Here is a 13,682-nt window from a genome sequence, read left to right as displayed (position 1 = left end):
TACAATATATGCATAGAAAGCTCATTTCCTAATTGTAAAGCATCATCAGGGTTTAGGGACTCAGAAGACAATATCTAAACATGAAATGTGTTTTTCCTGATAAGTTAGTGGTTCTAGTCATATCCTGTCCCAGCCTCAGCATCATTCCTGAACTCTTGACCTATATTTCATTAAATCCTTCAATGTTTGCCATGTACTCAGTAATTTTTAGCCAGTGTTCCTTTGAAAATGTATTTATTAATATCATTTGTCTGCCTTGAGCATTCAGTGGTGAGCTTCCTGTGTCACATGGCTAACACCCCTATGTTCTGTCTTCTCCTTTCATCTATTCTTCATATTCTCCTCTCCAGCAATCTTGCCCCATTTTTTTTCATTTTCTTCACTGTCTCTAGGTAAAGGTGGTGTGATCTTTTTTTTTTTTTGTCTTTTTTTTTTTATTTGATATAATTTATTTACATTTCAAATGATTTCCCCTTTTCTAGCCCCCCCCCACTCCCCGAAAGTCCCGTAAGCCCCCTTCTCTTCCCCTGTCCTCCCTCCCACCCCTTCCCAGTTCCCCGTTCTGGTTTTGCCAAATACTGTTTCACTGAGTCTTTCCAGAACCAGGGACCACTCCTGCTTTCTTCTTGTATCTCATGTGATGTGTGGATTATGTTTTGGGTATTCCAGTTTTCTAGGTTAATAACCACTTATTAGTGAGTGCATACCATGATTCACCTTTTGAGTATCTTGGGGTGACTCTTACCAAACATGCGAAAGATCTGTATGGCAAGAACTTCAAGACTCTGAAGAAGGAAATGGAAGAAGACCTCAAAAAATGGGAAAACCTCCCATGCTCATGGATCGGTAGAATCAATATAGTTAAAATGGCCATTTTGCCTAAAGCACTATACAGATTCAATGCAATACCCATCAAAATCCCAACTCAATTCTTCACAGAGTTAGAAAGAGCAATTATCAAATTCATCTGGAACAACAAAAAACCCAGGATAGCTAAAACTATTCTCAGCAACAAAAGAAAATCTGGGGGAATCAGTATCCCTGACCTCAAGCAATACTACAGAGCAATAGTGTTAAAAACTGCATGGTATTGGTACAGTGACAGGCAGGAGGATCAATGGAACAGGATTGAAGATCCAGAAATGAACCCACACACCTATGGCCACTTGATCCTCGACAAAGAGGCTGAAAACATCCAATGGAAAAAAGATAGCCTTTTCAACAAATGGTGCTGGTTCAACTGGAGGTCAGCATGCAGAAGAATGCGAATTGATCCATCCTTGTCTCCTTGTACTAAGCTCAAATCCAAATGGATCAAGGACCTCCACATAAAGCCAGACACTCTGAAGCTAATAGAAAAGAAACTGGGGAAGACCCTTGAGGACATCGGTACAGGGAGAAAGTTTCTGAACAGAACACCAATGGTGTGATCTTTTTATAAATGGTCCCTAGCTTGCCTTCTCAAGAGTATCAGTTTGCTTACTGCCCTGTGATCCACCCTTCCTTCTTAGTGGGTTTCAGATGTAAGAGAGCTACTACTGGGAATGCTAATTTTTAAAATTCATTTCCTTTTATTACTTGAGGAACTGTCTTATAGCCCCTGAGTGACTCTCTTGAAGTTACTGTCCAAGAAAAATTCTGATGTTCATATTGGTTCTCATGCCTCTGGTTCCCAAGGGTGGACATTAAAGGTGTATGCCAACATACTCTACCTATTTACAATAGGAGTTTGTTTGTAATGACAATCAAGGAATGTAATTATCTTAAACCATTTGCGAAAATTGAGTGGAAACCTCCTCCATTAGTAAGGTGCCCATCTTCAACCCAGTGTGCATCACCAGGGTGGACACAGCTGTTCGTGTGCAGGTGAATGTAACAAACTATCCTTTTGTCAGGGAAAGACTTGTTTCCACCTGACAGCTTCAGAGAACACAAATGTGAAACCATGTAGGAGAAAAATACATCTAGCCAGTTGGCAAAAACTAGTCAATCTAAGTTGCTAATTGAACAGTGGAAGATGTTTTATTGACTCTCCTTATCTCAACATTACTGTTGATCAGCTAATCTTTGAAGTACTATTGTGTAATACTCTGTAGTCTGTCATCAAAAGAAAAGCATCTTGGGCCTCAGTTCTCCTGTGTCTATACACAGTTCTCTCTCTGCTTCAGTTGAAACAGCCCCAAGAACTATCTGGATTCCTTCTCTATCCCCTCCTCCTAAAGACTCAATTCCCTAGAGAGCCCTAGAATCTGCCAGCAAGTAGATAAGTCAAGGTTCAGGACAAAGTTACAACCCTAGGAAAGGTCAGATCCAAGACCTTAGTTAGGGCACAGTCTTGTCCTTCAATACTTTCTTTCCAATCCCACCTTATTTTGATGATTCCCTAATTGAGAGACTTTCAATTAAATAAGCATTTTAGTTTCTTTCCTACCTGACATTGTGGACGCAGGAAGACAAGTAGAGGTATAGGATTTGGATAAAGGGATGGTAAACGGGTTATTGGTATTCACAAGGTAAAGGGGTAATTGAGATTCACAAGCACAAGTCACGTGTATGCGTTGAAGCAGTTCAACTGAACACTGAGCCAGACTTGTTTACTCAGCTCCATGGTAACCTCAAGATTCTATTAAGTGCTGATTGGCTGAGAAGGAATCTGATGTCAGAAGGCAGATGAAAGCCAACAGTAATCTCAGAAGCCATGTTTTAAAAGGGGCAGACTTGACACCATGCTAGAAAGCAAGCCTAGGGCATCCCGACATGGCTGAAATGATGGTAGCTATAAGCACAAAACCCAAAGATAGTAGTTCCTATTTCCTGGGCTCTTAGTTAAGAAAGAGTGCCACACATTTCTTGCAAGTGTTAATAAGACACTTATCATTGAAATGTGATTATACATCCTAACAGATAATATTAGTGTATTTTATAGTCACAGATATGTCCTCAGTTGGTGTTTATTTGCTGTTTAATTGCTGTGAAGAACCACCAGGACTGGGGAATTTCTTTGAACAGCAAGTATTTAATTGGGGCTTCCTCATAGTTTTACAGATAGAATCACTGATGCCGTATCAGAGTTTTTCTGTAATAAACCAAAGAGTACAGAGGCAGAGTTAGAGACAGAGAGAGAAAGAGAGAGAGAGAGAGAGAGAGAGAGAGAGAGAGAGAGAGACAGGCAGAGAGACAAAGGGACACAGAGACAGAGAGACAGACAGACTGAGAGAGATAGACAGAGAGATAGAGACAGAGACAGACAGAGAAAAAGGGAGACAGAAACAGGATAGAATGAGATACAGAGAGACAGAGACTGACAGAGAGAGATGGAGACAGAGACAGACATAAGGAAAAAAAAGAGTTACATTCAGGTCCTGTTACTGGTATCTTAAATCTCAAAACCTAGCCCCAGTGAAACACTTCCTCCAAGAGTCTCCCCTAGTGACCTACCTCCTCTAATATATACTTCCAGACTCCCATTGACACATCCCATCCTACAGTCCCCCAAGTTTCATTCTTCTAAAAATAAGCACCATAATTTCAACTGGGCCATACCTTCTGACCTTCCATACAGTTCATTACAGGAGACTAATGATGCAAATATATAAGTCTGTGGGGCTGTTCTCATTCAAATCATCAGGAAATGGAAGAAGAAGGAGAGAGACCTCTAGGCTGAACAAAGATATTACTGTTGAAAGTTTGTCATTTAATCTCACTGGGCAATTTCCAAGAACCAAAGCATGGTCCTAGATTGAGAAGATCCTATAGGGAAAATGTGATACATTTACATAGTGGCAGATTAGATATTTGAAAAAATAATGACATCATGACATTTGCAGAAAAAACTTTGGCAATAAAAAAAAACATCCATAGTGACATAACCAAGATCCAGAAACATACATATTATATGTATTCACTTACATCTGGATAGTAGTCACTAAAGGATACTAACCAACCTTTAATCCATACATCCAGAGATAGGGTATGAAGAAATGAAGTAGGATGGATACATGCATCTCCATGGAAGTGAGAGATTGATTAGATTTTACAGGTGACCTATGTGAAAGACAATGGACACAGTCCCTGAGGAATAGGAAGGGAGCTAAGGGAAAGGAAGAGAATCCTGGGAGATATAGGTTCAGTTGCAATGGCATTTGAGGCATACCATGGAAACAAAGTGTACTGGAAATCCTAAATTATAGGAAGGCAATCTTAGTGATTTCTACTGATGGGGGATACAGTCTCTACTGGCCACTTTTTGTCACCAATAAGGCTTCCATGAAAAGTGACTGCATTGCATTCATTTGAGTTGTTCTGCAAGGTCATCCCATGGAAATATACAAACAACCCAGGCTGTTGCTAAGACAACTGTTTACTCTTTGCTAACTGAGAGTAGAGTTCAATTGATTAGGACAACACCTACTCAGCACGTTGAAATTGAAGTTGAGCAGATGCATGCTTCAAACCTTTACCCTTATGTTCTAGTTTCTTTGTTGTAGGAGAGTTCTCTGTTGGCCACCAAAAGAGAAACAAATACCAATTCAGCCACAAAACCCTTGACCTACAGTATTTTCTGTTGAAAGTCTGTTATTCAGTCTCATTGGGCAGTTCTACCTGCCAGATATGCTAGGGCAGTAGTGTCAGAGAACATCTAGGAATAATAATAGAAATGTCTGATTTGACTTAAGGCCCAATTAATTAGATAGAATCCATACAAGACACTGCTTAGGTGACAAAAACATAGAGTGTAGATGGCCAGAGACCTAGTTTAAAATCAAATGCTACTGCTCTAAACAATTAAATAAAAGAAACAATCTAACAGTCCAATTCTTCTAATCCCTCCGATCAATTCCCTATTCAGCAATTATAAGAAAGACTTCCTCCTGCACCATATGGGAATATATATAGAGTTCCATACCAATATATTATGGGGGTAGAGAGAGAGAGACAGAGACAGAGACAGAGTCAGAGAGACAAAGAGACAGAGACAGAGAGAGTGACAGAAACAGAGACACAGAGACAGATAATGAAATGCACAGTCCTTTGTGATGTGTGTTCATCCATCTCCCTACACAGACCCATTCATACATTAGGGAACTGTGCGAAATATGACGGCAAGATACTGTCAAAGCAGACAAAATGAAAGAAGAACAATGCCCTCCAATTCACTTGAGCAAAGTTAGCATGAACTGGGAGAAGCAGAAAGAACTGGGCCTACACAGATCCTTTGCAGGACATCTGCAAACAAATGTAGCTTCCTTTTTCTTTTTTTTTTCCAGATAGGGTTTCTGTGTGTAGCCCTGACTGTCATGGAACTCACTCTTTAGACCAGGCTGGCCTCGAACTCAGAAATCCACCTGTATTTGCCTCCAAAGCACTGTCATTAAAAATATGTGCCTCCACTGCCTGCTTCTCTGTAAAAATTCCCATGAATTAGCTGGGTGCTGTCTCTATACTGTGCTCTCTTAAGCACTCTATATCTACTTGTGCTCACAGGTCAGCCTGTTAGTTTTGCTACTATGAAATGTGAAGATCCTTATAGTGAAAGGGAGAATGCTCTGTCCAAAATCATAATCTCAGATATATCAGGGCCAAAATTGACACTTGTCACTAGATTCTCATTCAGTACATTCCCTATGCATCCATACTTTCTGGACTTCTCAAAATATGGGGATATCAGCTAAAGAAATGTTCCCATTTCTTTCCATACCAGACATTGTGAGGTTGGCAATGTGAACACAGTTTGGGAAAACAGCTTTGTACTTATCATAGGGACCTCAAGATGATTAAGGTTTTGATTGGCTAATAGGTGGAATAGTATCAAGAAACTGTACAGGTACCTCTATCCCAGAATTACCTGTTGGGGATGCACAAGTTTATTAGTGATATACAACTGTATCTTTATGGATTCCTGTCTTATCTTCGTAGATTTATAATTCCTTGTTACAAAGATTATACTGTGTCTAGTGAGGTAAATGAGTATAAATCTGGGAAATTTGCTTTAGTTTGATCTCTAATACTAAAGAATATCTAGATCACCATGATTTCTCCAGATCCTGTGTATGCTCAAGTTCAGAGTAAAACAAAATCCCCAAACACAAGTTCTCAAAAAAAATTCTAAATCTTTTTAGTAATAATTTGACTTCATGGCCAGTGTTTGCCTATAATTCATCATTCTTTCTAGAATGTGGATAAACTACCATCAATCCTTCTGCCTATGCCACCTGGGAGCTAGAATTTTACTCTTGAGCCCAGACATTGCACTAAGAATTGGTTCTACAATATATGCATAGAAAGCTCATTACCTAATTGTAAAACATCATCAGGGTTTAGGGACTCAGAAGACAATATCTAAACATGAAATGTGTTTTTCCTGATAAGTTAGTGGTTCTAGTCATATCCTGTCCCAGCCTCAGCATCATTCCTGAACTCTTGACCTTTATTTCATTAAATCCTTCAATGTTTGCCATGTACTCAGTAATTTTTAGCCAGTGTTCCTTTGAAAATGTATTTATTAATATCATTTGTCTGCCTTGAGCATTCAGTGGTGAGCTTCCTGTGTCACATGGCTAACACCCCTATGTTCTGTCTTCTCCTTTCATCTATTCTTCATATTCTCCTCTCCAGCAATCTTGCCCCATTTTTTTCATTTTCTTCACTGTCTCTAGGTAAAGGTGGTGTGATCTTTTTATAAATGGTCCCTAGCTTGCCTTCTCAAGAGTATCAGTTTGCTTACTGCCCTGTGATCCACCCTTCCTTCTTAGTGGGTTTCAGATGTAAGAGAGCTACTACTGGGAATGCTATTTTTTAAAATTCATTTCCTTTTATTACTTGAGGAACCGTCTTATAGCCCCTGAGTGACTCTCTTGAAGTTACTGTCCAAGAGAAACTCTGATGTTCATATTGGTTCTCATGCCTCTGGTTCCCAAGGGTGGACATTAAAGGTGTATGCCACTATACTCTAGCTATTCACAATAGGAGTTTGTTTGTAATGACAATCAAGGAATGTAATTATCTTAAACCATTTGCCAAAATTGAGTGGAAACCTCCTCCATTAGTAAGGTGCCCATCTTCAACCCAGTGTGCATCACCGGGGTGGACACAGCTGTTCGTGTGCAGGTGAATGTAACAGACTATCCTTTTGTCATGGAAAGACTTGTTTCCACCTGACAGCTTCAGAGAACACAAATGTGAAACCATGTAGGAGGAAAATACATCTAGCCAGTTGGCAAAAACTAGTCAATCTAAGTTGCTAATTGAACAGTGGAAGATGTTTTATTGACTCTCCTTATCTCAACATTACTGTGGATCAGCTAATCTTTGAAGTACTATTGTGTAATACTCTGTAGTCTGTCATCAAAAGAAAAGCATCTTGGGCCTCAGTTCTCCTGTGTCTATACCCAGTTCTCTCTCTGCTTCAGTTGAAACAGCCCCAAGAACTATCTGGATTCCTTCTCTATCCCCTCCTCCTAAAGACTCAATTCCCTAGAGAGCCCTAGAATCTGCCAGCAAGTAGATAAGTCAAGGTTCAGAACAAAGTTACAACCCTAGGAAAGGTCAGATCCAAGACCTTAGTTAGGGCACAGTCTTGTCCTTCAATACTTTCTTTCCAATCCCACTTTATTTTGATGATTCCCTATTTGAGAGACTTTCAATTAAATAAACATTTTAGTTTCTTTCCTACCTGACATCGTGGAGGCAGGAAGACAAGTAGAGGTATAGGATTTGGATAAAGGGATGGTAAACGGGTTATTGGTATTCACAAGGTAAACGGGTTGCTGAGATTCACAAGCACAAGTCACGTGTATGCGTTGAAGCAGTTCAACTGAACACTGAGCCAGACTTGTTTACTCAGCTCCATGGTAACCTCAAGATTCTATTAAGTGCTGATTGGCTGAGAAGGAATCTGATGTCAGAAGGCAGATGAAAGCCAACAGTAATCTCAGAAGCCATGTTTTAAAAGGGACAGACTTGACACCATGCTAGAAAGCAAGGCTAGGGCAGCCGGACATGGCTGAAATGATGGCAGCTATAAGCACAAAACCCAAAGATGATAGTTCCTATTTCCTGGGCTCTTAGTTAAGAAAGAGTGTCACACATTTCTTGCAAGTGTTAATAAGACACTTATCATTGAAATGTGATTATACATCCTAACAGATAATATTATTGTATGTTATAGTCACAGATATGTCCTCAGTGGGTGTTTATTTGCTGTTTAATTGCTATGAAGAACCACCAGGACTGGGGAATTTCTTTGAACAGCAAGTATTTAATTGGGGCTTCCTTATAGTTTTACAGATAGAATCACTGATGTCGTATCAGAGTTTTTCTGTAATAAACCAAAGAGTACAGAGGCAGAGATAGAGACAGAGAGAGAAAGAGAGAGAGAGAGAGAGAGAGAGAGAGAGAGAGAGAGAGAGAGAGAGAGAGACAGGCAGGCAGAGAGACAGAGGGACACAGAGACAGAAAGACAGACAGACTGAGAGAGATAGACAGAGAGATAGAGACAGAGACAGACAGAGAAAAAGGGAGACAGAAACAGGATAGAATGAGATACAGAGAGACAGAGACTGACAGAGAGAGATGGAGACAGAGACAGATATAAGAAAAAAAAAGAGTTACATTCAGGTCCTGTTACTGGTATCTTAAATCTCAAAACCTACCCCCAGTGAAACACTTCCTCCAAGAGTCTCCCCTAGTGACCTACCTCCTCTAATATATACTTCCAGACTCCCATTGACACATCCCATCCTACAGTCCCCCAAGTTTCATTCTTCTAAAAATAAGCACCATAATTTCAACTGGGCCATACCTTCTGACCTTCCATACAGTTCATTACAGGAGACTAATGATGCAAATATATAAGTCTGTGGGGCTGTTCTCATTCAAATCATCAGGAAATGGAAGAAGAAGGAGAGAGACCTCTAGGCTGAACAAAGATATTACTGTTGAAAGTTTGTCATTTAATCTCACTGGGCAATTTCCAAGAACCAAAGCATGGTCCTAGATTGACAAGATCCTTTAGGGAAAATGTGATACATTTACATAGTGGCAGATTAGATATTTTAAAAAATAATGACATCATGGCATTTGCAGAAAAAACTTTGGCAATAAAAAAATATTCAGAGTGACATAACCAACATCCAGAAATATACATATTATATGTATGCACTTACATCTGGATAGTAGTCACTAAAGGATACTAACCAACCTTTAATCCATACATCCAGAGATAGGGTATGAAGAAATGAACTAGGATGGATACATGCATCTCCATGGAAGTGAGAGATTGATTAGATTTTACAGGTGACCTATGTAAAAGACAATGGACACAGTCCCTGAGGAATAGGAAGGGAGCTAAGGGAAAGGAAGAGAATCCTGGGAGATATAGGTTCAGTTGCAGTGGCATTTGAGACATAATATGGAAACCTAGTGTACTGGAATTCCTAAATTATAGGAAGGCCATCTTAGTGATTTCTACTGATGGGGCATACAAAATCTCTACTGGCCACTTTTTGTCACCAATAAGGCTTCCATGAAAAGTGACTGCATTGCATTCATTTGAGTTGTTCTGCAAGGTCATCCCATGGAAATATACAAACAACCCAGGCTGTTGCTAAGACAACTGTTTACTCTTTGCTAACTGAGAGTAGAGTTCAATTGCTTAGGCCAACACCTACTCAGCACATCGAAATTGAAGTAGAGCAGATGCATGCTTCAAACCTTTACCCTTATGTTCTAGTTTCTTTGTTGTAGGAGAGTTCTCTGTTGGCCACCAAAAGAGAAACAAATACCAATTCAGCCACAAAACCCTTGACCTACAGTATTTTCTGTTGAAAGTCTGTTATTCAGTCTCATTGGGCAGTTCTACCTGCCAGATATGCTAGGGCAGTGGTGTCAGAGAACATCTAGGAATAATATAGAAATGTCTGATTTGACTTAAGGCCCAATTAGTTAGATAGAATCCATACAAGACACTGCTTAGGTGACAAAGACATAGAGTGTAGATGGCCAGAGACCTAGTTTAAAATCAAATGCTACTGCTCTAAACAATTAAATAAAAGAAACAATCTAGCAGTCCAATTCTTCTAATCCCACTGATTAGTTCCCTATTCAGCCATTTTAAGAAAGGCTTCCTCCTGCAGCAGGTAGAATCACTGATGTCATATCAGAGTTTTTCATGATAAACCAAAGGATGCAGAGAGACAGACACAGAGACAGAGACAGAGAGACAGACAAACAGAGAGACAAACAGAGGGACACAGAGACACACAGAGAGATATAGAGACAGAAACAGGGACAGAGACAGAGACACACATTCTGAGAGAGATAGACAGAGAGATAGAGACACAGACTGAGACAGAAAGAGATAAAGTGAGATAGAAACAGGATAGAATGAAATACAGAGAGACAGAGACAGGCAAAGTGAGGAGATAGAGACAGAGAAAGACTAACAGAGACAGACAGACTGCAATCAGAAGGCAGACAGACACAGACAGATTATGAAAAACACAGCCCTATGTGATGTGTCTCCATTAATCCTCCTACCCAGATACATTCATATATCAGGGCACTGTGCAGAATGGGAGGGCAAAATGATGTCAAAGAAGACCGAATACAAGAAAAGAAGAACAGAGCCCTCCAATTCATCTAAGCAAAGCTAGCATGAAATGGAAAAGAGAAGCAGAAAGCACTGGGCCTTTTTCTTGTTCCATTTAGCTTTGAATTTCATAATTTATTCATTCATGTAAATGTCTATGTAATGCTCTATAGTGTAAATGTACCACATTTTGTTTACCTGCTTTTCAGTTGAGCACCATATAGGTTGTTCCAAACTTCTGGTTACTGTGAACGCTGTAGCACTGAACAGGTTTGAATAAGTGTATCTGTGATAGGAACAAGTATCTTTTGGGTAGTATAACTGCATCTTGAAATAGAGAAATCCACATGTTCTTGAGTTATTGCCACTGTGTGGCTCAGTGTTAGAACACATATTTTCTGGCTTTAGAAACAGCAATCACAGTACGCATTGTGTAGCACCTGGGCAGATAAGATATAATTCCTATTAACTAAACCCTGAGTGAGTTTTATACTGTAGATCATAGAAGAGGAAGGTAATGGAGGCTTCTTCCTTCTGACTGCTACCAGTACACACTCTAGGGGGTTTGGTAATTTTAAGATTCAATATGAACAGGAGGAATTGGTATGAGTTGCTTCCCAGGCTGATAATGTGAGTTACTCCCGGACTCACATGGTGGAGAGAAAGGACTGATCTTTTTACCTCTATATGCATGCTGTGGTGCCTGTTCACATATATACCAGCAGATACAAAGTAAGTAAAAAGTACCTCAAGCAAGTTTATTTAGTATACATTTAGCAAGTAATATTAAATATGATAACAAGTTGCATCAATTTAATAACAGTTTCATAGTTTTTGATAATTGTGATATATGATAATACAGAATCCACTACCTTGGTCATTTATTTTGGAAAAGGATTCCACTTAATTCTTTACCTCAGAAAGGTACACACTCCTGACCCCTTTTCTCAGATGTTTATTACAATGTAATTGGGAAAATGTTTGACCCTAGATTCCATATTATGTTCCTTGCACATCAAAAGATTTAGGCTGAGGTGCCTATGAACACGGCAGACACATGTCACAGGCAGGATGTGGATGAGGCAGGTGGAAGTCATTCAGTCATTTTTATCTCAGAGTCATTTGAAACCTCCAGGCATAGATAAATGCAGAAAAATATTCCTTTGCAGGATGAGATGTAAAAGGACTTCAACCTGATTGCTGTCAAATTCTCTAGCCTTCACTGTCTACACAGCTGTTGCCATTGGTTTCTGAGATCTCACTAGATTACCCATTAAGTCGTGCTTATTGGATCATAGGGTCTTTCCGTGCATCCCTCCAACTAATTCTAGATTTGGCCTATAATTCCGTTTTTAAAGGGTAAGAAATATAAAGTCAAATTTAGTTCCAATAGCCACTTGCATCCTGGTCCCAATTTTCAATATCAGATGCCATTTTTCTGCATCTTTTGGAGCAGTCCTCATCTGCCTCCCAAGGCCTGGAGGAATCATAGGTATCCCCTGGTCTTCAGTCCTTGAGTTGGAAGGCAGATGCAGCTGGGACTCATTGGCCCCAAGCAGTGTGGACAAGTGAGCAGGCTTGTTAAGTATTGACTTCTCCAGTATCAGATTCTACCCCACTGTGCTGGGAATCCTAGTGAGAAACTGTCAGCTGCCCTCCTCCTTCCTTTTGCCTGCTGGACATCTGCCTTGGCGAGTGGGAAAGGGACGCTGAAGTGGAAAGGGCCAGCCAAGAAAGAATGGCAGGAGGATCAGGACGAGTTCGAGGCCAGCAGAAAGGGCTACAAGAATGAATGTCTCTTGAGCTGTGGTCCTGTGGACCCGAAAACGGTAGGCACATGGAAAGGGAAGCAACTGCTTTGGGGGATTGTGTTCACTTGAAATTTGTCATCTTTCTGGGGTCCTTTTCTCACCACTTCGAACAGTTCCCATTTGGAAAATGTAACTATGCCAGTGCCTTACAGCATGGAATCCTCCTACATAAAGAACTTGGGCGATTTTTCAGCTTTTAGAAACACACAGAAGCAAATATGCCCAGGGAACAAACCGAAACCCAGGCGATCACATTGCATCTCCTCAGTACTCTCTCCAGAATCTGTGGATTCGCACAGTTGTCCTCTGCAGCTGGACAGGCAGAGTCCAGTGCCCCTGGGAAAAACAAAACAAAACAACAACAAAAAAAAAAACAAAGAAAGCATAACCACATACTAAATCATGAGATAAAATAATACACGAGATTTGAAATCACCCTCAGATTTAAGCTCCACATTACAAAGAGACAAGCTGAAAATGCCGCTACTGCTACTAGGGAACATGGTCCACAGAACTTAAAGTTCCAGAGCTCACCATCATTACTTTCCACCAGTCAGAATGCCAGTGCCACTGCGCCCCCTGGTGGTCAGGAGCTTACAGTGCCTACAGCTCCAGGGCCGAATTGGCAGTTTGCAAGTTCTTTTGCAACTTTTCCCTTCTGGCTAGAATTCCTTACTTGGTTCCTACTCCGTGGGAGCCCGCTACCAATGTGGAAAAGTGGGCAGGCACACTAACCACGGATTTCTCCAGGATGTCAAGGCTGGGCTCAAACCCGGATGGTGCCAGTGAGGTGCCATTAGGCTGCTATCTTTGGCTGCTTGTGCACTGGACAAGTACATGCTAGCGGATAACAGAGAGACCTCCTCAGAAAAGATGGCTATGGAGAGGCCAGCAGACAGGTCATAGCTTTAGTGCCTAGGACAACACCTTCCCTGAATCATGAAAGTCTAAAGTCAGACCTACCTTCCCCTTGGAGGTTGGATTGCATTTGCCCCATCTCTGGCGTTTCCATGAATCTTAGAAACATGCGATCCCAGCTGCAATCAGTGCCTTCGAAAATGGGCGGGCACTACCCTGGACTTTTTTCTAAATATTCCTTCAAATTTATCAGAAATGTTTTCAATCAACATCTTTAATTTATTAGGTGTTTTATAATCCATTTGTCAATTAATTTAGAAATATTTTTCATCTTCCATTTTATTTGTATAACATGAAAATCTTCAATTTTATAAGAAAATGTTTCTAATTCCTTTACATTTTGGAAAATATTTTTATGTCTAACA

General features: G+C 40.3%; 1 protein-coding gene across 1 annotated transcript in view; it reads right to left on the bottom strand.

Moving 5' to 3' along the window:
* The window catches only part of LOC127672007 (STAM-binding protein-like), a 54,777-nt gene extending 41,539 nt beyond the window's left edge, over positions 1-13,238 (bottom strand). The window contains exons 1-2 of the mRNA XM_052167200.1: positions 13,135-13,238; positions 12,635-12,735 (exon numbers count right to left, since the gene is read on the bottom strand). Of these exons, the coding sequence (XP_052023160.1) occupies positions 12,635-12,735; positions 13,135-13,238 (205 nt within the window). The remainder of the gene's footprint in view (positions 1-12,634; positions 12,736-13,134) is intronic.
* Between the last annotated feature and the right edge of the window lie 444 nt (positions 13,239-13,682).

This window comes from Apodemus sylvaticus, chromosome 1 (assembly GCF_947179515.1).
Source record: "Apodemus sylvaticus chromosome 1, mApoSyl1.1, whole genome shotgun sequence".
Taxonomy (NCBI): Eukaryota; Metazoa; Chordata; class Mammalia; order Rodentia; family Muridae; genus Apodemus; species Apodemus sylvaticus.
The sequence above is the reverse complement of the archived record's forward strand: the minus strand, read 5'-3'. Positions and strand labels throughout refer to the sequence as shown.